The sequence below is a fragment of the Erigeron canadensis genome, chromosome 1, assembly GCF_010389155.1.
Source record: "Erigeron canadensis isolate Cc75 chromosome 1, C_canadensis_v1, whole genome shotgun sequence".
NCBI lineage: Eukaryota > Viridiplantae > Streptophyta > Magnoliopsida > Asterales > Asteraceae > Erigeron > Erigeron canadensis.
Window position 1 is genome coordinate 44,129,435 of NC_057761.1, and position 16,942 is coordinate 44,146,376.

The 16,942-nt window shown below is 33.7% G+C and overlaps 2 protein-coding genes across 3 annotated transcripts; one reads left to right on the forward strand and one right to left on the reverse strand.

The window, feature by feature from the left end:
• The first annotated feature begins 6,032 nt into the window (after window positions 1–6,032).
• LOC122597857 (anthranilate phosphoribosyltransferase) lies at window positions 6,033–11,571 on the forward strand. Of its 2 annotated transcripts, none has more exons than XR_006323478.1 (10): window positions 6,033–6,459; window positions 7,729–8,211; window positions 8,293–8,450; window positions 9,032–9,115; window positions 9,191–9,243; window positions 9,615–9,696; window positions 9,824–9,931; window positions 10,515–10,580; window positions 10,756–10,841; window positions 11,205–11,297. XR_006323478.1 is itself a non-coding variant. In XM_043770439.1 (10 exons), the coding sequence occupies exons 1-10, from the start codon at window positions 6,129–6,131 to the stop codon at window positions 11,424–11,426; spliced, it is 1,731 nt and encodes a 576-aa protein (XP_043626374.1). In that variant the 5' UTR covers window positions 6,048–6,128; the 3' UTR covers window positions 11,427–11,571. The 2 variants fall into 2 exon arrangements, 1 of the variants encoding a protein (XP_043626374.1); XM_043770439.1 differs by having other exon boundaries at window positions 6,048–6,459; window positions 10,515–10,638; window positions 11,205–11,571.
• A 54-nt stretch (window positions 11,572–11,625) lies between these two features.
• LOC122597868 (ribose-phosphate pyrophosphokinase 4-like) lies at window positions 11,626–15,693 on the reverse strand. Its single transcript, XM_043770451.1, has 7 exons — window positions 15,187–15,693; window positions 14,617–14,932; window positions 13,969–14,064; window positions 13,766–13,834; window positions 12,979–13,107; window positions 12,594–12,693; window positions 11,626–11,959 (listed from the first exon to the last, which is right to left on the reverse strand). Exons 1-7 carry the CDS (start codon window positions 15,570–15,572, stop codon window positions 11,826–11,828), a joined length of 1,230 nt encoding a protein of 409 aa, XP_043626386.1. The 5' UTR covers window positions 15,573–15,693; the 3' UTR covers window positions 11,626–11,825.
• Window positions 15,694–16,942: the final 1,249 nt, after the last annotated feature.

A 16,942-nucleotide genomic window follows, 5' to 3' on the forward strand; every position in this document is an offset into this window, starting at 1 on the left:
GAGTGTATTGTAACCAATGTCCTTGTAATAGTTGGTCACCTATACACTAAAGTGTGGGGAGGGGTTTTCACCATGAAGAACTATTGGAGTCGAGTTAGCTTAAGGTTTTTTTTTTTAGATTGGTATCCCTAAGCTAGGGTGATGTGACTCAATATATACATATTTCTCAAATTATTTTAGGTCATTTATGCTATGTTTTATAGTCATTCGTACCTCTATTTCGTTGTTTTATGGTATGTACGAGTGGTTTCAGGTCCATAACAGGTTTAATGGAAGAAAATGGCTAAAATTGGTATATGATGCGCTTGTGGATGCTTTCCGATGAAGTCCGAGAATGTTAAGATGAAGAAAATAAAAGCGTCAAAGTCTAACTCCCGTTGCATATCGTTAATGGTCGTTAATAAGATCAACAGGATTACATGGCTTCTGTAACGATAGTTACATATGTCTTATCGGCAGTTACAAGCATACTTTTAACGGGCGTTACAAAATTCTAACGGTTGTTAGTATCAGGATGATATTTACACGGATCTGTTAGTTAGCCCGTGTAATGGCTGTTACACATCACTAACGATCGTTAGATGCTGAATTCATATATATACTCCCTTTTATTCATTGAGGATGGGTCTGACACACTTTTTAGCACTTAAAAACCCTAAAAACACACAAAAAAAAACGAATTGAAGGCTTGTGTAGGTCGATTTCCTAGCATCCATTGTTGGAGAACATCAATAATTGTTCAAGGATTCATCATTGCTTCCCGAATTAATCAAGATTGTTGGTACAATATGATTTCTTTCAATATTGATTGTGTTTTTTAGTTGTTATGAGTAGCTACATTTCTTTACACCAACGTGGATACTCGTAGGATTGTTATTTTGTTATTCACAATTGTTGAACAAGGTTTTATGTTTAATCGAAGTTCCATATTTAATTGACTTTTCAATATTTTTTTTAATCTTGTATATCGATTGATTGGTAATTGTTTATAGAAGTTCGAGAGAAATCTATTTAATTGTTAGTTGATTAATGAAATAATTAATCGGTCTTTAATTAATTTAAAAATGTTGGAGTTTGAGAGAAACGAACGATAGGGATTTGAAGCAATTAAACTCATTTGAATGTGCTAATCGATTATTGAGATCTAATTAGGCGATTAATAAGCAGTTCGAGATAAAGCTTTTTGAGATTGAATCGTAAAACCAACTTAGAACTCAATGCTTAGTTGTTTGAGTATAAATTATTCGCGAGAGCGATAACTATATTTTTTGCAATTAAAGATTTAAGTATAACAAAAGTTCATCTTAATTATCAATTACTAGCATGATGCCCGCGCAAATATAGCGGCAGTGGCGGCAATGTGGTGGTGACTAGTGGCGGTGGCGACGATGAGTAATGTAGGCTATTAATATAAATGTAATTAATATAATGGTTAGTGTAATTATTTTAAGAGTTGAGGGACTAGTGGTTTAATTATTTCATTAAGAGTATTTTAGGTATATTAGTGGAACTAATTAAATTAGTGAAAAAAGAAGATGACGATTTAGAGAAAGAGTAAGGGGTATTTTAGTAATATTGCATATGGTAACTTTCAACATTAGTATAAATAAAATGGATTATTTCTTTTATAGTTGTTCAGCAATGTGAGTGACGCTGTGACATTTCGATTGGCATGTGAGTTATTCCAAGTGGGTGTGTTTTTTTTCTATTATTGTTCAAAAAAAACTCTTTTCGATTAATTCTTCGGAATTACTAACTCGATTTCAATTATACTAACTTTCAAAAACAACGTGACAACACGGTCATAACCGCCATTTACTTTGAATTGCATTATTTGAACAGCTTCTCTAACAATAGTCTTTGTGTTCGATCTTGGATTTACCAAGTTAAATATATTGCATACGTATGAGTCAACTGCCTACAAGTATGTTATAAATTTTAAGACTCGAAATTACACATCATAAGGGTTTCCTTTGATGGTGGTAATGAGAAAATATGGATCGTGATCTACATACTACCTGATGTCATTCAGGTACTCGATCTCATACAACTAACTAGTCATTTAAGAAAAATTATGGGATTGAATTGTACTATTCAAGAATAAATTTTTCACCGAAATGGAAGAAACCGGGTAAACCTATTTACGGTTAACCTTTGGTAATATCGATTTCGGTTTACACTCAAAAGTCAATATGGTGTTAGTCTCTTTGACAGAGACCTTCAATGACAATTAACTAACATTTAATCTTTGATGATAATGTTTATTATTGTTTATTGAAGTAGTATAAGAGTAAAGTCATATTGAAAAAAATACAAGAGTAAAGTATATTTGATGTTCTATCACCCATAAAAAAAATTATATTCTAGAGTTTATGATAAAAGAAAAATAAATAATAGTATTGGATAGAGGATGAAAGGAAAATAAATTAATAAAAGGAAATAAAGGAAAAAGAGAATGAAGAGTTAATTATATTTTCGAGTTCAAAGATAACAATTTATAAGAAAACTATGTATAGTTTTATAGATGTATTGTTGTTATATATATAGTTAAATGAAGAATGAATAGTGGAATTGTAGTTTTACATATATATTTTTTTTTAACGCTCGAATAGTCAGAGTTTGTTCATCCCACTTACCGGCCCATATGTCTTTCCGGTAGCATGTCATTCGAATTTCCAAGAAACCACAGAAGGAGTAAAACCTTCTATCAATCAACCAACGGCACGACGATTGATAGGTGTAAAACTTGCCCCCTTAGAATTCGAACCTAAGTCTCCTCAAGTAGACGCTCATGGGAGGACTATCCAAATCATAAATCTCCAAATTTCTTATCATTTTCAATCTTTTCTTTTATATAAAAAACAAACTAATTGATATTACCAAAATATTTTTCTATTATTTTTCTTATATACCACAAACAAAAAACCTCAAAAATGCCAATAAAATCTTTTTAAACCAACCCAAGAAGCACTCCTCATCTCCATTATCAATTAAATTCTTGTTTAAACTCATTCAAGAATCATCCATCATCTACGTAACGTTTTCAATTAAAATCTTTTTACACTAATTCAAGAATCATACTTGTTTCCATGATCAACTAATATTTTTTTAAACCCATTCAATAATCACCGTTTCTTGCTCCAAGAAAATTCATTATTAGCGAAAATACAACTTCTACAATAAATCAAGAATGACGGTATCATTAAGTACTCTGAGTGCTTTTACACGTGGAATGCTACCCTTAAGTTGAAGGATGTTTATTATTTACTAAACTTTTTTTCCAATTTGATCACTAATGTTGATCATATATAAACAGTATGGTGGCAGTAGATTCATGACATACTGACAAGATTGTAAACCAGTTATATGATGCACACGGACACTTATTAAATCACTAATTTTCAAGAAAAAACAAGAAAATGGGAAAGAGTTTTGATCAACAGCTATGATATATGAAAAAATTATCACTAGATTTTCCAAGACATACATAGGGGAGACGATTTCTACTCCTATATATAACCGCTTTTACGCTTTGATAGTCAAGAGTCCCATTTTTTGTTTGATACGGCGATATACTTAATATTGCATACAATCTATTATGTATGTCTTGTCCATAAAAAAGAACAAATGTCTAGTCTATTGATGTGACTTTTAAAAAGATTTTATGCAATACTCAATTAATTTTTGTCTAAAAAAACTGGAAATCGTATATATCAAATCGTAGAAGCGTGTAATCTATAGCTGCAGAAAATGTCCTCCTTCTATGTTTGTTATGGAGAATATGTACGTGGTAATCTTTCTAGAAACCATTGCTTTTAATCAATTCTCTTTCCAGATTCTTGTTTTTTCTTCAACATGCAACATGTTGAAGAACATACATTCTTCTTAGATTTATTGATTTGATAATTTGTTCGTGTGCTTCACACAACCAGTTCACAATCCTATTAGCCTGCTATGAAACTATTACTACCATACCAAATATGGTTTGTGTATGATCGACACTAATGATCAACTTAGAAGGTTCTTTTTAAAAAACATTAACATCTCTCAACTAGTTGGACGTGTAAGAGCACTGAGAGTCCTATTGAATACTTCATTCTTGATTTTTTGTGAAAGTTGTAATTTATCACTTATAATAAAAATTTTTGGAACAAATAACAGTGATTCTTAAATGGGTTTAAAAAGATATTAATTGATCATGGAGAGAATGGTGATTATTGAATTTGTGGAAAAGATTTTAACTAAAAAGTGTAAACAATAGGTGAATCTTGAATGAGTTTAAAAAAGATTTTAATTTTGATAATGAAGATAACGAGTGATTCTTGAATGAGTTTAAAAAGATTTTAACTGATAATGGGGAGGGAGTCATGCCATCCAACCCTCAAACCTTCTTATCACCATTCACCAATAAGATCATGTCACCTCACTTCAACCCTCAAACTCAATACTTTTTATTGCATTCATGCGATCCAACTCTTCCAAAAATTTTTTTTATTATACTCCATAACTTTTATAATCATATTAGACAATTTAAAAAAGAGAAATGATATATCTTTCTAAAGTCTTCCCAATAACATGACTACATGATAAATGTACTTCATTATTCCCTCTTCTAATTTCATCCTTTGATCATGTCAAATATCACCATCAGAAGTCGTTCGGAGGATTTTTAGGAGTTTTTTTTTTTATTATTATTTTTATGATGATCTATCTTTAATAATTAAATAAAAGTACATTGCTTAATAATTAGAGAAAAGATGATTATATAAAACATAAAATTTAATAAAAACTAACAACTAAAATTACATAATAGTTAACTGCCAAATTAATTCTTCAATCGGTTCATCCGCTACGCAATCGAGATATGAAAAGTATTAAACGACGACGTGCTTTGTAAGATCAAAATGAAAACGATGATGGATCTGTTCATCTAGTAACTCCAGTAGTAGATTCCCGAAAACATTCCACATAGGTCCAGTGATTGGTAGAACTTGTCGTGCTTTCAAGTGAATCGAACACAAACTGCAAAAACGGTCAGGTACTACCCGTAGATAACTGAGTATGTAAGAATATCCCGTCTGAAAAGGAAGAGAATGAAGACACTTTGTTGATAATGGTTATGATTCGATAAGATGTTTGTTGTGTTTTTGAAAATAACTTAAGATGGATATATAGGTAACAAGAAAGATTTTTTTTTTTTTTATAAAACCTAAATGTTCCAAAAAACGGTCTAATGGCCGTTGACAACGTTCAAATTATTATCATCATTACCCTCTCACACACGACGGGCTTTCACCTGTTTGCAACCAACCTCGACGGGCTTTCACCCTAAACTTTTGTAACAAAAGTTTCATTCTCTTTACTTTTTATCAATTAAATTTACTAAACTTTTTGTCACATCACTTTCGTTTCTTTTACTTTCCATACAAAAAATTTAGGTTTATTTACTTTTTATACTTTTATTTTTTCTAACTTTTGCCCGGAAAGTTTCATTCTCTTACTTTATTTTTGAATTTTTAACTTTTGTCAACGAAGTTTCATACTCTAAACTTTTTACCACATAAGTTCAAAACTTTCAACTTCAGCTACCAAAGTTTCATTTTCTTTACCTTTTACCACATAACTTTTCACTTTTTAACTTTTGTCGTGAAAATTTTATTTTTATATAATTTTTTTACATGTGTAGATATTACATAATGTTTCCCGGGACAACGCCCGGGACAAAAAACTAGTTATAAAACAATAAAAAGAGACAAAGTCAAATTTTTACTAAGACTTGGGAATTCCTCATGCTATGGCTAAGGGAGGTGATCTGTACACCACCAGTTTTTGGCGATACACCATCAAATATGTATTATTGCATTGTATAGTATAACACTGTAAAACACAGTAAGTAGTGTATCGACAAAAATTAGTGGTGTACAGATCGGTTTCCTATGGCTAAAGTTTTTAAAATTTTATGAAATACTCGTAATAAAAAGCTTTGCAGAAAAGCTCAATTGGAATGCCCTTTCTACTACTAACATAAATATATCCGCCTGATTTCAACTGTCTTTTCTTCCTCATTTTGACAAACTTCAATCATCTCTCATGTGACAAACAAATAATTCCCACCCAACAAAAAAAAAATGAAATCACTCTTCTTCAACCCCACAATCAAACCCTCCTCCTCTTTACTATTTCCCACCCAAACACGCAATCATCCAAACACCTTATCATTTCGCCATCAAAACAAATGCATCATATCCTCCGTGTTAAGTGATTTAGATCAGTATTATGGACTTAGTCAATCAGATGCTCGGAATCCTACTCTATCCACTTCATTTCAGAGGCCCAACTCACGTAAACCTAATCAGACTGTTTTAGATGCTCAAACTAGGGTCTGTACTGGTCCTACTCAAACTAAACCCCTTTCTGAACAACAAGCTTTCAAAGTCCTCGATACTATTCTTAAATCTGGTACTTCTACTCTGTAACTGTAACTCCTTTCTTTCTTTCTATATATATATATATATATATATATTGGCAAAATGTTAGTTGTTAGTTATCCGGAAGTTTGTTATTCAAAGTCAATGCCCAGGTTTGAAATCAGGATCTTAGAGAGGCAAAACCTCCCACTTCCCCATGAACCCGGTTTTTTTTATTTATTTATCTATATTACTGTTGTATGTATGCATTGGGCCATGTTATAAGATGCCAGATATGTCAAAATTGGTAAAAGTTGAAAACTTGATAAATAGAAAAGCAAGTTTCAGAATGTAATACCCACGATTTCATTTCGGGTGAATACATTCAGAGACGTATTTTTGATGGATTATATAAGAGACTTAGCTTCGGACCTCACTGGGTAACATCTTGAGATGGCCAGAGAAAACGTCTAGGAAACGGCCAATTATGTTTTGAGTTTACCTTACTATTTTCGGTTGTCTAAAGTAATTGTTCGCTACTAAAAAGGTAAAAACAATTGGCAGGTTTTTACATACTATTAATATTAACTAGTATTACAAACATGAAAATAACATTAATTAAATATATGATAAAGGTATAAAAGGTTCAGTTTAGTAAAAAGTAAGTTGCATCAATTACTTTCTTCTTAAAATCTGCATTTTTTGTCTAGTACATAATAATGGGATGGCGGTAGTATTACCTAAGCAAAACCCATGTCAAACGAAACATAAACGAGATGCACATATTGCATTAGTACATAGGCTACTACTAGCAATAATGACAATGAAAGCTAGAGGTGATGCGTTACAGGATTTAATTTTATAATTAAGTCATGTTACTCTTATTGGTGAACTAGTTTCTTTAGAACTGATATAAGGATTTGAAATTGATTTCTTTAAAAAGATGCAAGCATTTTGTAATCTTTAATATTTTTGGTACCAGTTTTTAGGTATTCGCGTGATTGTGTTTCTGAACCGTTGTACTTGACTTTTCATTGTAAAGTAGCCATACTTTTGCAATATGCCAAAGAAACCTTTGTACTTAGTTTTTTTGTTATTTTGGGTAAAAGGGATTACCCTGGTTATAATTCTTTGTTTTTTGTCCAAATTTAAGAAGTTCTTATTCTTGCAAACCGGCTAGTTCTAGTTGCATGTTTTACATGAAGGATGAATTATTCGTAACAAGTATTCAGAAAAATGTAAAGATGTTTTGGAAAATGTTTAGAATGACGTTGTAGTCTTTATAGAGGCCAGCTGTATTAAGCCTTATATTTGATGTCAGCGAAGGGAGAACTGAAAGATGAAGAAGAAGTGTCAAAGGCCCAGCTGGGAGCATTTTTTGCAGCTATGACAATTCGTGCAAATGCATTCCCAGAACCAACTCAATGGAGTGAAGGAGAAAGGCGCGCAATGGACGCATATTGGCCACATTTAATTCGTACACTACCTTCAGATATAATCTTTCTAGCTGATCCAGAAGGTTCAATTATGAGACTTGGGAATTCAATAGGGCCACAATATGTCGGCAATGGGAGTTATGAAATGAGACTTGTGGGTGCCCTTAGGGAAGTTTTAGCTGGTGGTCATCTTGGTTATGAAGAGGTTCAAGGTGTTATGAAGGATGTTCTTCCACTGAAGTCGGAACATGATACACCTGGCGCTGTAAGTGAGTCACTATTATCAGCGTTCTTGATAGGTCAGCGTATGAACAGGGAGACAGATCGTGAGCTAAAAGCATACTGCCTCGCATTTGATGATGAGCTCGGTACTAGTTAATAAAGTAGGTCACTGATAGATTTGCAAAGTAAATGTATATTTGTTGATGTTATAATTTATGGATCATTAGGTCCTGTGCCGGTAGCTGATGTTAGATCATTGACTCATTATGGTGAACCTTACGATGGAAACACACGTTTCTTTAGGAGCACACTCTTTGTTGCTGCTGTGCGGTCATGTTACAATGAATCATCCCTCCTACATGGTGTAGACTGGATGCCACCAAAGGTATCATCCGTGTGACAATATCAATGTTAGACTTTTTATTACTGTAATTTGTTTTTCAAAAAGATAATGCTATTAGAATAAATGATTGTTTTAGAAAATTTATTTCTACCACGTTTTAATCTTACAGAGTAATAATGTACTACCAGAAGTGGGGTTTTCATTAATCCAGTCATTAAAAAAGAAATTGCGGATGAGAATTTATCTGTCCTTTGTCATAGATTAGGTTTGGTGTATATTTTATAATTCAATATCGCAGTTTTTTATATTTTTTATTGGGTGAAATCACATCGTACAGTTATATTTAAAGGTCATTTTTCTATTATAAATGGAATAAGGGGAAAGGTTAGGTAAGCTGGTAAAGCATGCAGTACCTATCTTAGGTAAAGCAGGAGGGTATTATGTAAAATTCAGGGGGGGGGGTATTTATGTTTATCAAATTCAAAGGTTTAATCTGTAACTTTTTTTAATGCGGCAGTACCTAAGCTTAGGTAAAGTCTGCAGTACGGATCATTTTCCCATAGAATAATACTATATTTTCTGTAAGTTATGCTAATATATGGTGTCTTTGACTCTTTGTACAGGGCGGGATAACTGAAGAGCAAATGCTAAAATTCATGGGAGCAAATGTTAACGTAACAACAATGCAGGCTAAAAAGCTTCTTGAGGTAATTGGATTTTGCTTCATTTTGTTTTCGGCGTAGCTGTTTCTTTATTTATAATGATGTAAGGAACTGTTGCAGGATGACACAGTTGGTTTTGCTTATGTCAGCCTACGGGAAGCTCGCCCCTCATTGTAAGTAGACATAAAAACTCTGTTTTTTCTTCCTACGGAAATGCAAAATCATCTAGTCTAACATAATTGATTTTTGGCGAGATAAAAACAAGTCTACAGTGAGAATTCGGAAGATAATGTTGGAATTGAAAAGATTGCATCATCTAATATGAAGAATGAGCTTTTGGTTTAAGAAAAATACAATTATAAAATTAGTACAAGATGAAATTGAAAAATAAAGAAATGGAAAGTAAAGGGTATAATACTAAATAAACTGGCAACCTGGATCCATCACAGGCTAGGCCTGTTACTTCTCCGTTCTTAAAATGACTACTCAATGCCCCAATTTTTGCCAAGTCTGGCAAGTAATGTCATCGATATGGTTTCTGCAGATATTCGTTAATTGAGATGAGGGAACATATAAAGAAACGGCCACCATTGGCAACAACAGAAAAGGTTCAGCAATTTGTGAGGGTAATATTGCCTTTACTTTTCTAATACTTAAATGGCATAGTATCATGTAAAAGTACATAATACTTCATTTTGCATAATGCAACAAAAATCTCTAAAAACAATATGTACTGTAATAAATAATGTATAGGCTACAGGTAAAGAAGCAATTATAGCAGGATTCTACCATGAAGGTTATGAAGAACCACTTCTAATGCTTATTAGGCGAAGAGGTGTTCATGCTGGTTTGGTGGTGAAGGTAAGAATTTATGTTGGTTCTAATCTTGGTCCTTGGAAGTGTTGGCATATCTGGGTTCAACATTTATGAATTGGTTGATTCTGATTATCTTTTTATTTTAATAGCGTTAAAACTGGCCTAAAAGTCAGCCGAGTTGTAGTTTTAAATTTTAACGCATAAAACCTCCTAAATCATTTTTATATCATTATTGATATAAACATAAAATATTTTAGTCATTTTTGGCATGCCCATTCTTTATAACTTTTTTGCCTAAATAAATCACCTGTTTTAAGTTTTGACGTACTGAATAGCATCATGTTTTATGTAATATGAGATAAGAAGCAATTGGCATGCATACATTCTTGACTTGACACGTCAATTATTTATAAAATTTTGCCTAAATAAATTACCTGTTTTGAAGTTTGACCATACTGAACTTTTCCAACCCACCCATATTGCCACATCTAATATTATGTTTTATGACATTAGAAGCAATTCGCTTGCGTAAACTCTTGCCCTAGCTCCTTTATGGTTTAGTAAGACTAGTTACCAAACTGATAATCTTATCATTTCTATATAAGTTGATGAAAGTCGTTAAATGTAGGGTGAAGAAGGGGCACTTTCAATGACTATGAAATCGCGTTCAGGAAATGCATCAAAAGGGCTTCCTGTAAATTACTGTTCTGGTTTTCGTTCATTCAACACCCCACCAGCATATGATGTGGATGGTGCGTACACTGAATTATGAATTAAAGCTTATGCTGATGTCTCATCTGCTTGAGAATCCTTAAAAGTTTTGTATTACCAAATTGTAATTATAATGCTTCTCTTTTTGATATTTACAGGGGTATCTCGTGAAAATTTTTCCTTGGTAGTGGATGCAATGGAATATGGTTTTGAACCCTCAGAGACTCCAAGAACCGATAGATCGGTAAGGTTTTAGGCTTTCGTATGATCTATTCCTTGTTTTTAAGTGAAAGTTTAGCCAAGTATAGCGATGGTAGGAAGATGGGTGGTGGGTCCAAACAGGTTGGATTCGATGAGGGTAATTTTATAGCTTACACTTGTATACATTTTAAGAATTATTTCCTTAGATAGATAGCACGTTAAATTTGGGTTGAAACATATCGGGTTTACATGAAGAGATGAAACCACTTTGAGTTATTCTTTAACTGTTTTCTTACCAAACCAATCCATTTGTTGATAAATGGGTAAATATTTCCACCTTTAGTTTTTTGTTTTTTTCCAGTTAGATCCTTGATTAGCATCTCAAAATTATGCTTATGGTTTTCAGGTTTCAAAAAACATAGAATTGGGCATAGCAGCTTTACGTGGAGAAAAGGGACCTGCATATGACCGGATCGTATTAAATGCTGGGATGACGGATCACTTGCTTGGATGTGAGGGTGCAGAAGATGTATCAACTGCCCTGGATAGAGCACGGGAAGCCATCGACAGTGGCAATGCCCTGAATCACCTCTTGAACTACATAAAGAATTCTCACAAAGTCAAATGAGTATGCAATCTGCTTGTATACATTTCTTTTTGATAAGAACACAACATATAGTTGACTTCAAAGGGGTTTTGTGTCTATTACATGTTAGAGGTTAGGATACTCCAAAAGTGCAAAGTTAAAACATTAAATACGAGTTATTTTTTTTGGCTTTTCATTGTCATCAATAGCAAGCATCTTCGTACATAATAACATAATGGCATTACATGATAACATGAATGATGAATTTCATTGGTCTGTTTAAAGAATCTGGCTTAATTACATTAAATATCCTAAAGTTTGGGCCAATTAGGAACCAAATCACTCTATAAATGAAAAGGGAGAAGAACAATGAACAAAAATTTAACATAGCCTTCGGCAAGGTGGTGTAAAATATTCACTCCCACGGCCAGAAACACTGAACTATATTTGCAGGGTAGCTGCTATAGAACTAGCAAGACTCAGGACCTCAAATGGAGGTTTATTCTTCACTTCCTTCACAGTTAGGGGACATGAGTCCGTAATCCAAAAGTAAGTCAAACCGTTATCCGGGTGTCCTGAAAAGATTTGCAGAGAGGGAAAAAGGTGATCATGGTGGTACATATATTATTGTGGAGCAATTGACGATAGATATATGGGTGGCAAATTGGGTGGGTTGGACATGTCAGAGAATAGGCTAAACTGATTCTTTATTAGTAGTAATGTCCAAATGAACCCAGCCAACTTGCAAATACCGGTTTATAAGTGATTTCTAATTTAACTTTGTGAATAGTGAACATCTTATATTTGATTATAGGACTACATATGATTACAATAATAAAAATAATGTAAACTTAGTTTGATAAAAATGATTAAGAAGGTTTTATGCATATGTATACATTTTTTGACTTTCAAATTTCAACTCCTGTGGCCTGCTTGACCCATTTGACCTGTTTCCTTTCTAGTTAAATATTTTAACCTATCAGACTTGACCTGTTAAAGATAACCAAACTGAATTCAACCTGTTTGTATGTAAAGGAGTTAAAACAGATGTAGGTGAGAACATGTGTTCGTAAGCATTACACAAATGACAGACAATATCAATGCCGCATATTCTTCATGCAAGAACGCAACTGAACTACATGGTTTGCCAGATGTTCCTAGACAATATACAATAACAATGATATGGAGCTCAAAGCACTAAATACGTACCTCCGATATCGTGTGCAAACCGCTCCCATGATCTCTTAGGAAAAACACCATGGGTCACATATGCGCTAACCTTTTTGGCTCCATGTTTTGCCAACATTTTCTACAAGCCAGGGAGTCGAGCAATTTATTATCAAAGCTATATGTTGCATATCATAAAGACATAAACAACCACTATAATGAAAACCAATAACTAGAGAAACAGCGCTATAAACAACCACATTAATGAAGGTAAGAATCAGATAAACAACACAACAATATAAATATAAACGTGTAAAGGAATCGGTTTGGGTCATCCTTTTCTCTTTTTAGATCTTTGAATAGCTAATGATAAGATAATCTTGTGAATATATTATAATCTGTTTTATTCATATGTATTTCTCATCACCTGGCACTCAATTAGAGTTCCACCAGACTGAACGAGATCATCGACTATCACAACATGACGGCCTTGCGGGTCTCCTTCTTTAATGCGAACAATTCGTTGATCACCTTCCCTAACTTTGGCACAAATAATCTGCAGATACAATGACCAGCTAGTAACAGTGAAATATACTGAAGCAAACATTATTAATGGCTACAGGTAGAAAAATAAGCGGGACAGTCAGGTTGGGAAGGGGTTAAAATGGGAACCTATTATAAGGTTAGAAATGGCTCGGGTTGGATTGACCCAAAACACTTTTTGTCCAAACTTGTTCAGTTTTTTCATAAACATATAGCTTGTCAAATATGGTTACTAAATTTCCATTATTTTAAAAGTAATTGATTTCTTTAATAAAAATATTTCGGAGAGGTTTAGGCAATAAAATTACTTTGAATAACATTTGAGTCCTTTCATTTCTTTCCTTAACTTTTTTTCACCTATTTGACCTGTTAAAAATAGAAACTGAAATAGCCCAAATCAATCCATTCAATAAGTCGGTCAAGATTGCCACCTATGACGGATAGAGACATGGCTAACATAATTATAGGCAAGAAATTGGTGCATGAGCTCATCATATTTGCTTCAAGAGTAATCTGTCTAATAAATTAAAGCCACTAAGAGCATTAATAAATATATAACCTTCAACCTCTTAACTTGAGAGCTCCCAGGAAATGAAAACTATTCGGCAGTAAGATTTTGCCAAACTAATACATATAAAATGTAGAATAGAAACCAAGCTAATTCCACATACCATTGGGAAGTGTTGCAGCTGCTTGTGAAACCGTTTCCAAGCACCATCATCCGGAAAAGCAATCGATATCTTTTATTTCCCATGGGGTTAACATAAAACCAGAAAGCAAGTCTTAATTTGGGAATCTCAGCAACAATTAAGCTTCATAAAAAACAATGATAGCATGCAATTTACAGAAGCCAAAAGAGTGTAAAAGAAATTACATTATCAGAGTCAGGGAGCTGTTGAAGCCTGCTTTTAAGCAAAGGGATCCCACTCTCAAAACATGGTAATACATTGTCATCAAAGTAGAATCTTTCCTGTAAAAAACCATGAAAGAGGTAAAAATTAAATACTACAACAAACCTTACACCTAAAGCTGGCAAGACTAACAAGCTGGACGAAATGCGTCAAAATGGGTTCAGCTTTAAACACCAACTTTTTGGTATGCGTCGAAAATGAACTGGACAGTTTTGATTTACCCGTACACACTTTGTGTCACTTTTCTATTCTTCTTATTATGATTATATCTTAGTAATGATTGGAAAAACACTAATACAGTGATAATCCAAGTCTTTCAATAATATGAGTAACGTGGTTGTATGCATTAAGAACAGATTTCGGGCAGCTTTCAAAACGTGTAGTCCCTTAAACGCATTTGACCCTTCCCCTTTCAGCTACTTTTTCTTTTGAACCATTTCACGTAATGCACAACCCAAATCGACCCTTTTATAAGTAAACTGGTCAAGAGTGCCACATCTACCAGTTATACACAAGTATTTGAATAAAATGAAAACATGGATAACAAATGGATGAACTAGATATAAATCATTTGGTATGTAGATAATGGAATACTAGTTCATGACACCAACCTGCAAAGCATGGATATCATAAATGACAACACTAGTAGGCCCGCCCCTTGATATTGGAATGTTTGACAAGAATCTAGCCAGAGTAAAAGCTGTTGCAATATCACCTTCATCCTCCATACGCTCAGAAGTGCCAGTAGGGAAGAAAGGAAGGACTAAGGTGAATGAGGAAACAAACAGCTTTGGTAATGCATAACTAATAGACAATTGCTCAAAGATAACTCCCGGAGAACTAAACGATGCAAGGAAAGCTACATGTTCTCCTCGAATTCCATGTGCATTTGGTATCGACAAATTTGGAAACCCATCCTCAAATTTCCTGAAATTCCATCAATTCTAACTTCAATTTAGATGAGTCATGTAACTCCAATCATCAAGGCAGTGTTTAGCATTGCCTTTTTTAAAAATGTTTAACGGTAAATGACTAAATGCTATTCATAAAAGGTTGATAACCGACAACTCTCACAGGTCCCACACAATAATTCAAAACCTAATCAAAACTCCGGTAAGTACATTCTATATACACACACACACAAAAAAAAAAAAAAATCTCAAATAACAATCAAATTATACCTCCAATTAATACTACGAAGCTCAATCGCATCCGATTGCGCCGCAATTCGTTGCGCAAGCGCTTCCATTTCTGCAGCGTAAAACAAGCAAACTTTCTTCGAATTTTTCAATCCGGAATTCATTGTAATCGGAGCAGCGGTCCCAATCGCCGGCGGCTTAAGAATAATGTGAATCGGATCACTTCCGGTGACGCAATCGACCGTCCACTGTTGCTGTTGTTGTTGCCGGTGGTGGCCGTTATCGGAACGGTTATGTTGACAGTAAATTTCAGGCTTAATTGATTTGCGGCGGTGAAAAGTTGAGTGAAAAAATGTAGGTGTGGATTTAATTGTGAGTTTGTTTAGACGTGGAAGTGGCGGAGGCGACGGTGACGGAGAGGATGCCATGTGGCGGTGGTGATATGACGGTTTCTTTTTTATCTGCAGAATTCCCGGTTATGGAAATATCTGATTAATAAGTTACTGTAGGAATTAAAAATACTCGTAGAAAGTTATACTGTATTATTTGTATTTGTATATTATACGTATACTTTTTTCAAATCTTGGCTCTTTGATTTTTGAAAAGGTTTTTTTAAAGAACTTTTGGATCCTTTGTTGTTAGTTGTTCATGGATATTAATAAATGGCAATTTGAATCCGAACTCGAACCCGATAAGGAATATATGACCCGAACTCGACCCGATACTCATCGGGGATCTTATCAAGGATAAAATCATGCCCAAAACCTGAAACCCGAAATCCGATCCGATAAGTATATTTATTTTTCAAAAATATTTACTAAAACTTATATGATTTGAGAAAGGTACTACTTATTCTTGATGTTTTGAGAAATAGATATGCATGTTATTGAACATAGACACAAATTTTGTTGATATTAGTGTGAAATATAAATTCAAAACTAATTACTTATAAATATATAGATATATGTGTTGATATCGGGTCGGGTCGAGTAGGGGTAGACATGCCCCAGTCACTGCCCCGAACGGGTTCGCGTATCGAGTTTCCTCATCGGGTTTCAGGTTTCCCCGCCGGGTCGGGTTTTTATGTCATCCCTAGATATTATCTATAGTATCTCTATCTCTACTACATTATAAAGTATTTGTTCCCTCCAAATTTTTTTAACTTTTCAACAATGTATACCTACTAATGCATAATGTACATTACATCTATATACATCTTAACCATTCATTTTTCTCTCTCCTTAAATCGCAACCACTCATTTTTTCTCTCTCATCCATAAATCATTTTATCCTTCTAATTTATTCAAAATCTTTTATTTTAAAAACCGTACATCGATAAACTATAAAAATTATATGGGTGTTCTTAAAATTATATGTTTTTTCATTAGAGATGTCATTCGATATACTTTCGATGAATTTTTAAATCTGAGGGCGGAGCCCGTACGGCTAAAGCATTTGGCTATCACAGTCTATGACATATCATCTCCTATGACCTATCACCGATTCATCCCCCACCATCTTAACGTCACAACGCGCGGGTACTTTGTTGTAACACCCGTCATTTTAAAAACCTAGATTTCAAAAAACTTTGCCAAACGACGTTTAAAAAGTAGTGAAAAATGATCACTTTAAAATTGCTCCATCTGTAACGAGATGGTACCTTTATAAAATGGTGTTAATAACGTGTATCATCAAAACAAATTAAATGAAATCTAAGTTATGGCACCAACATAAATGTCATCATGATTTCATGTTCATAAATCGTAAATGAAAGTAGCCAGGACATAAGGCTAAAAGG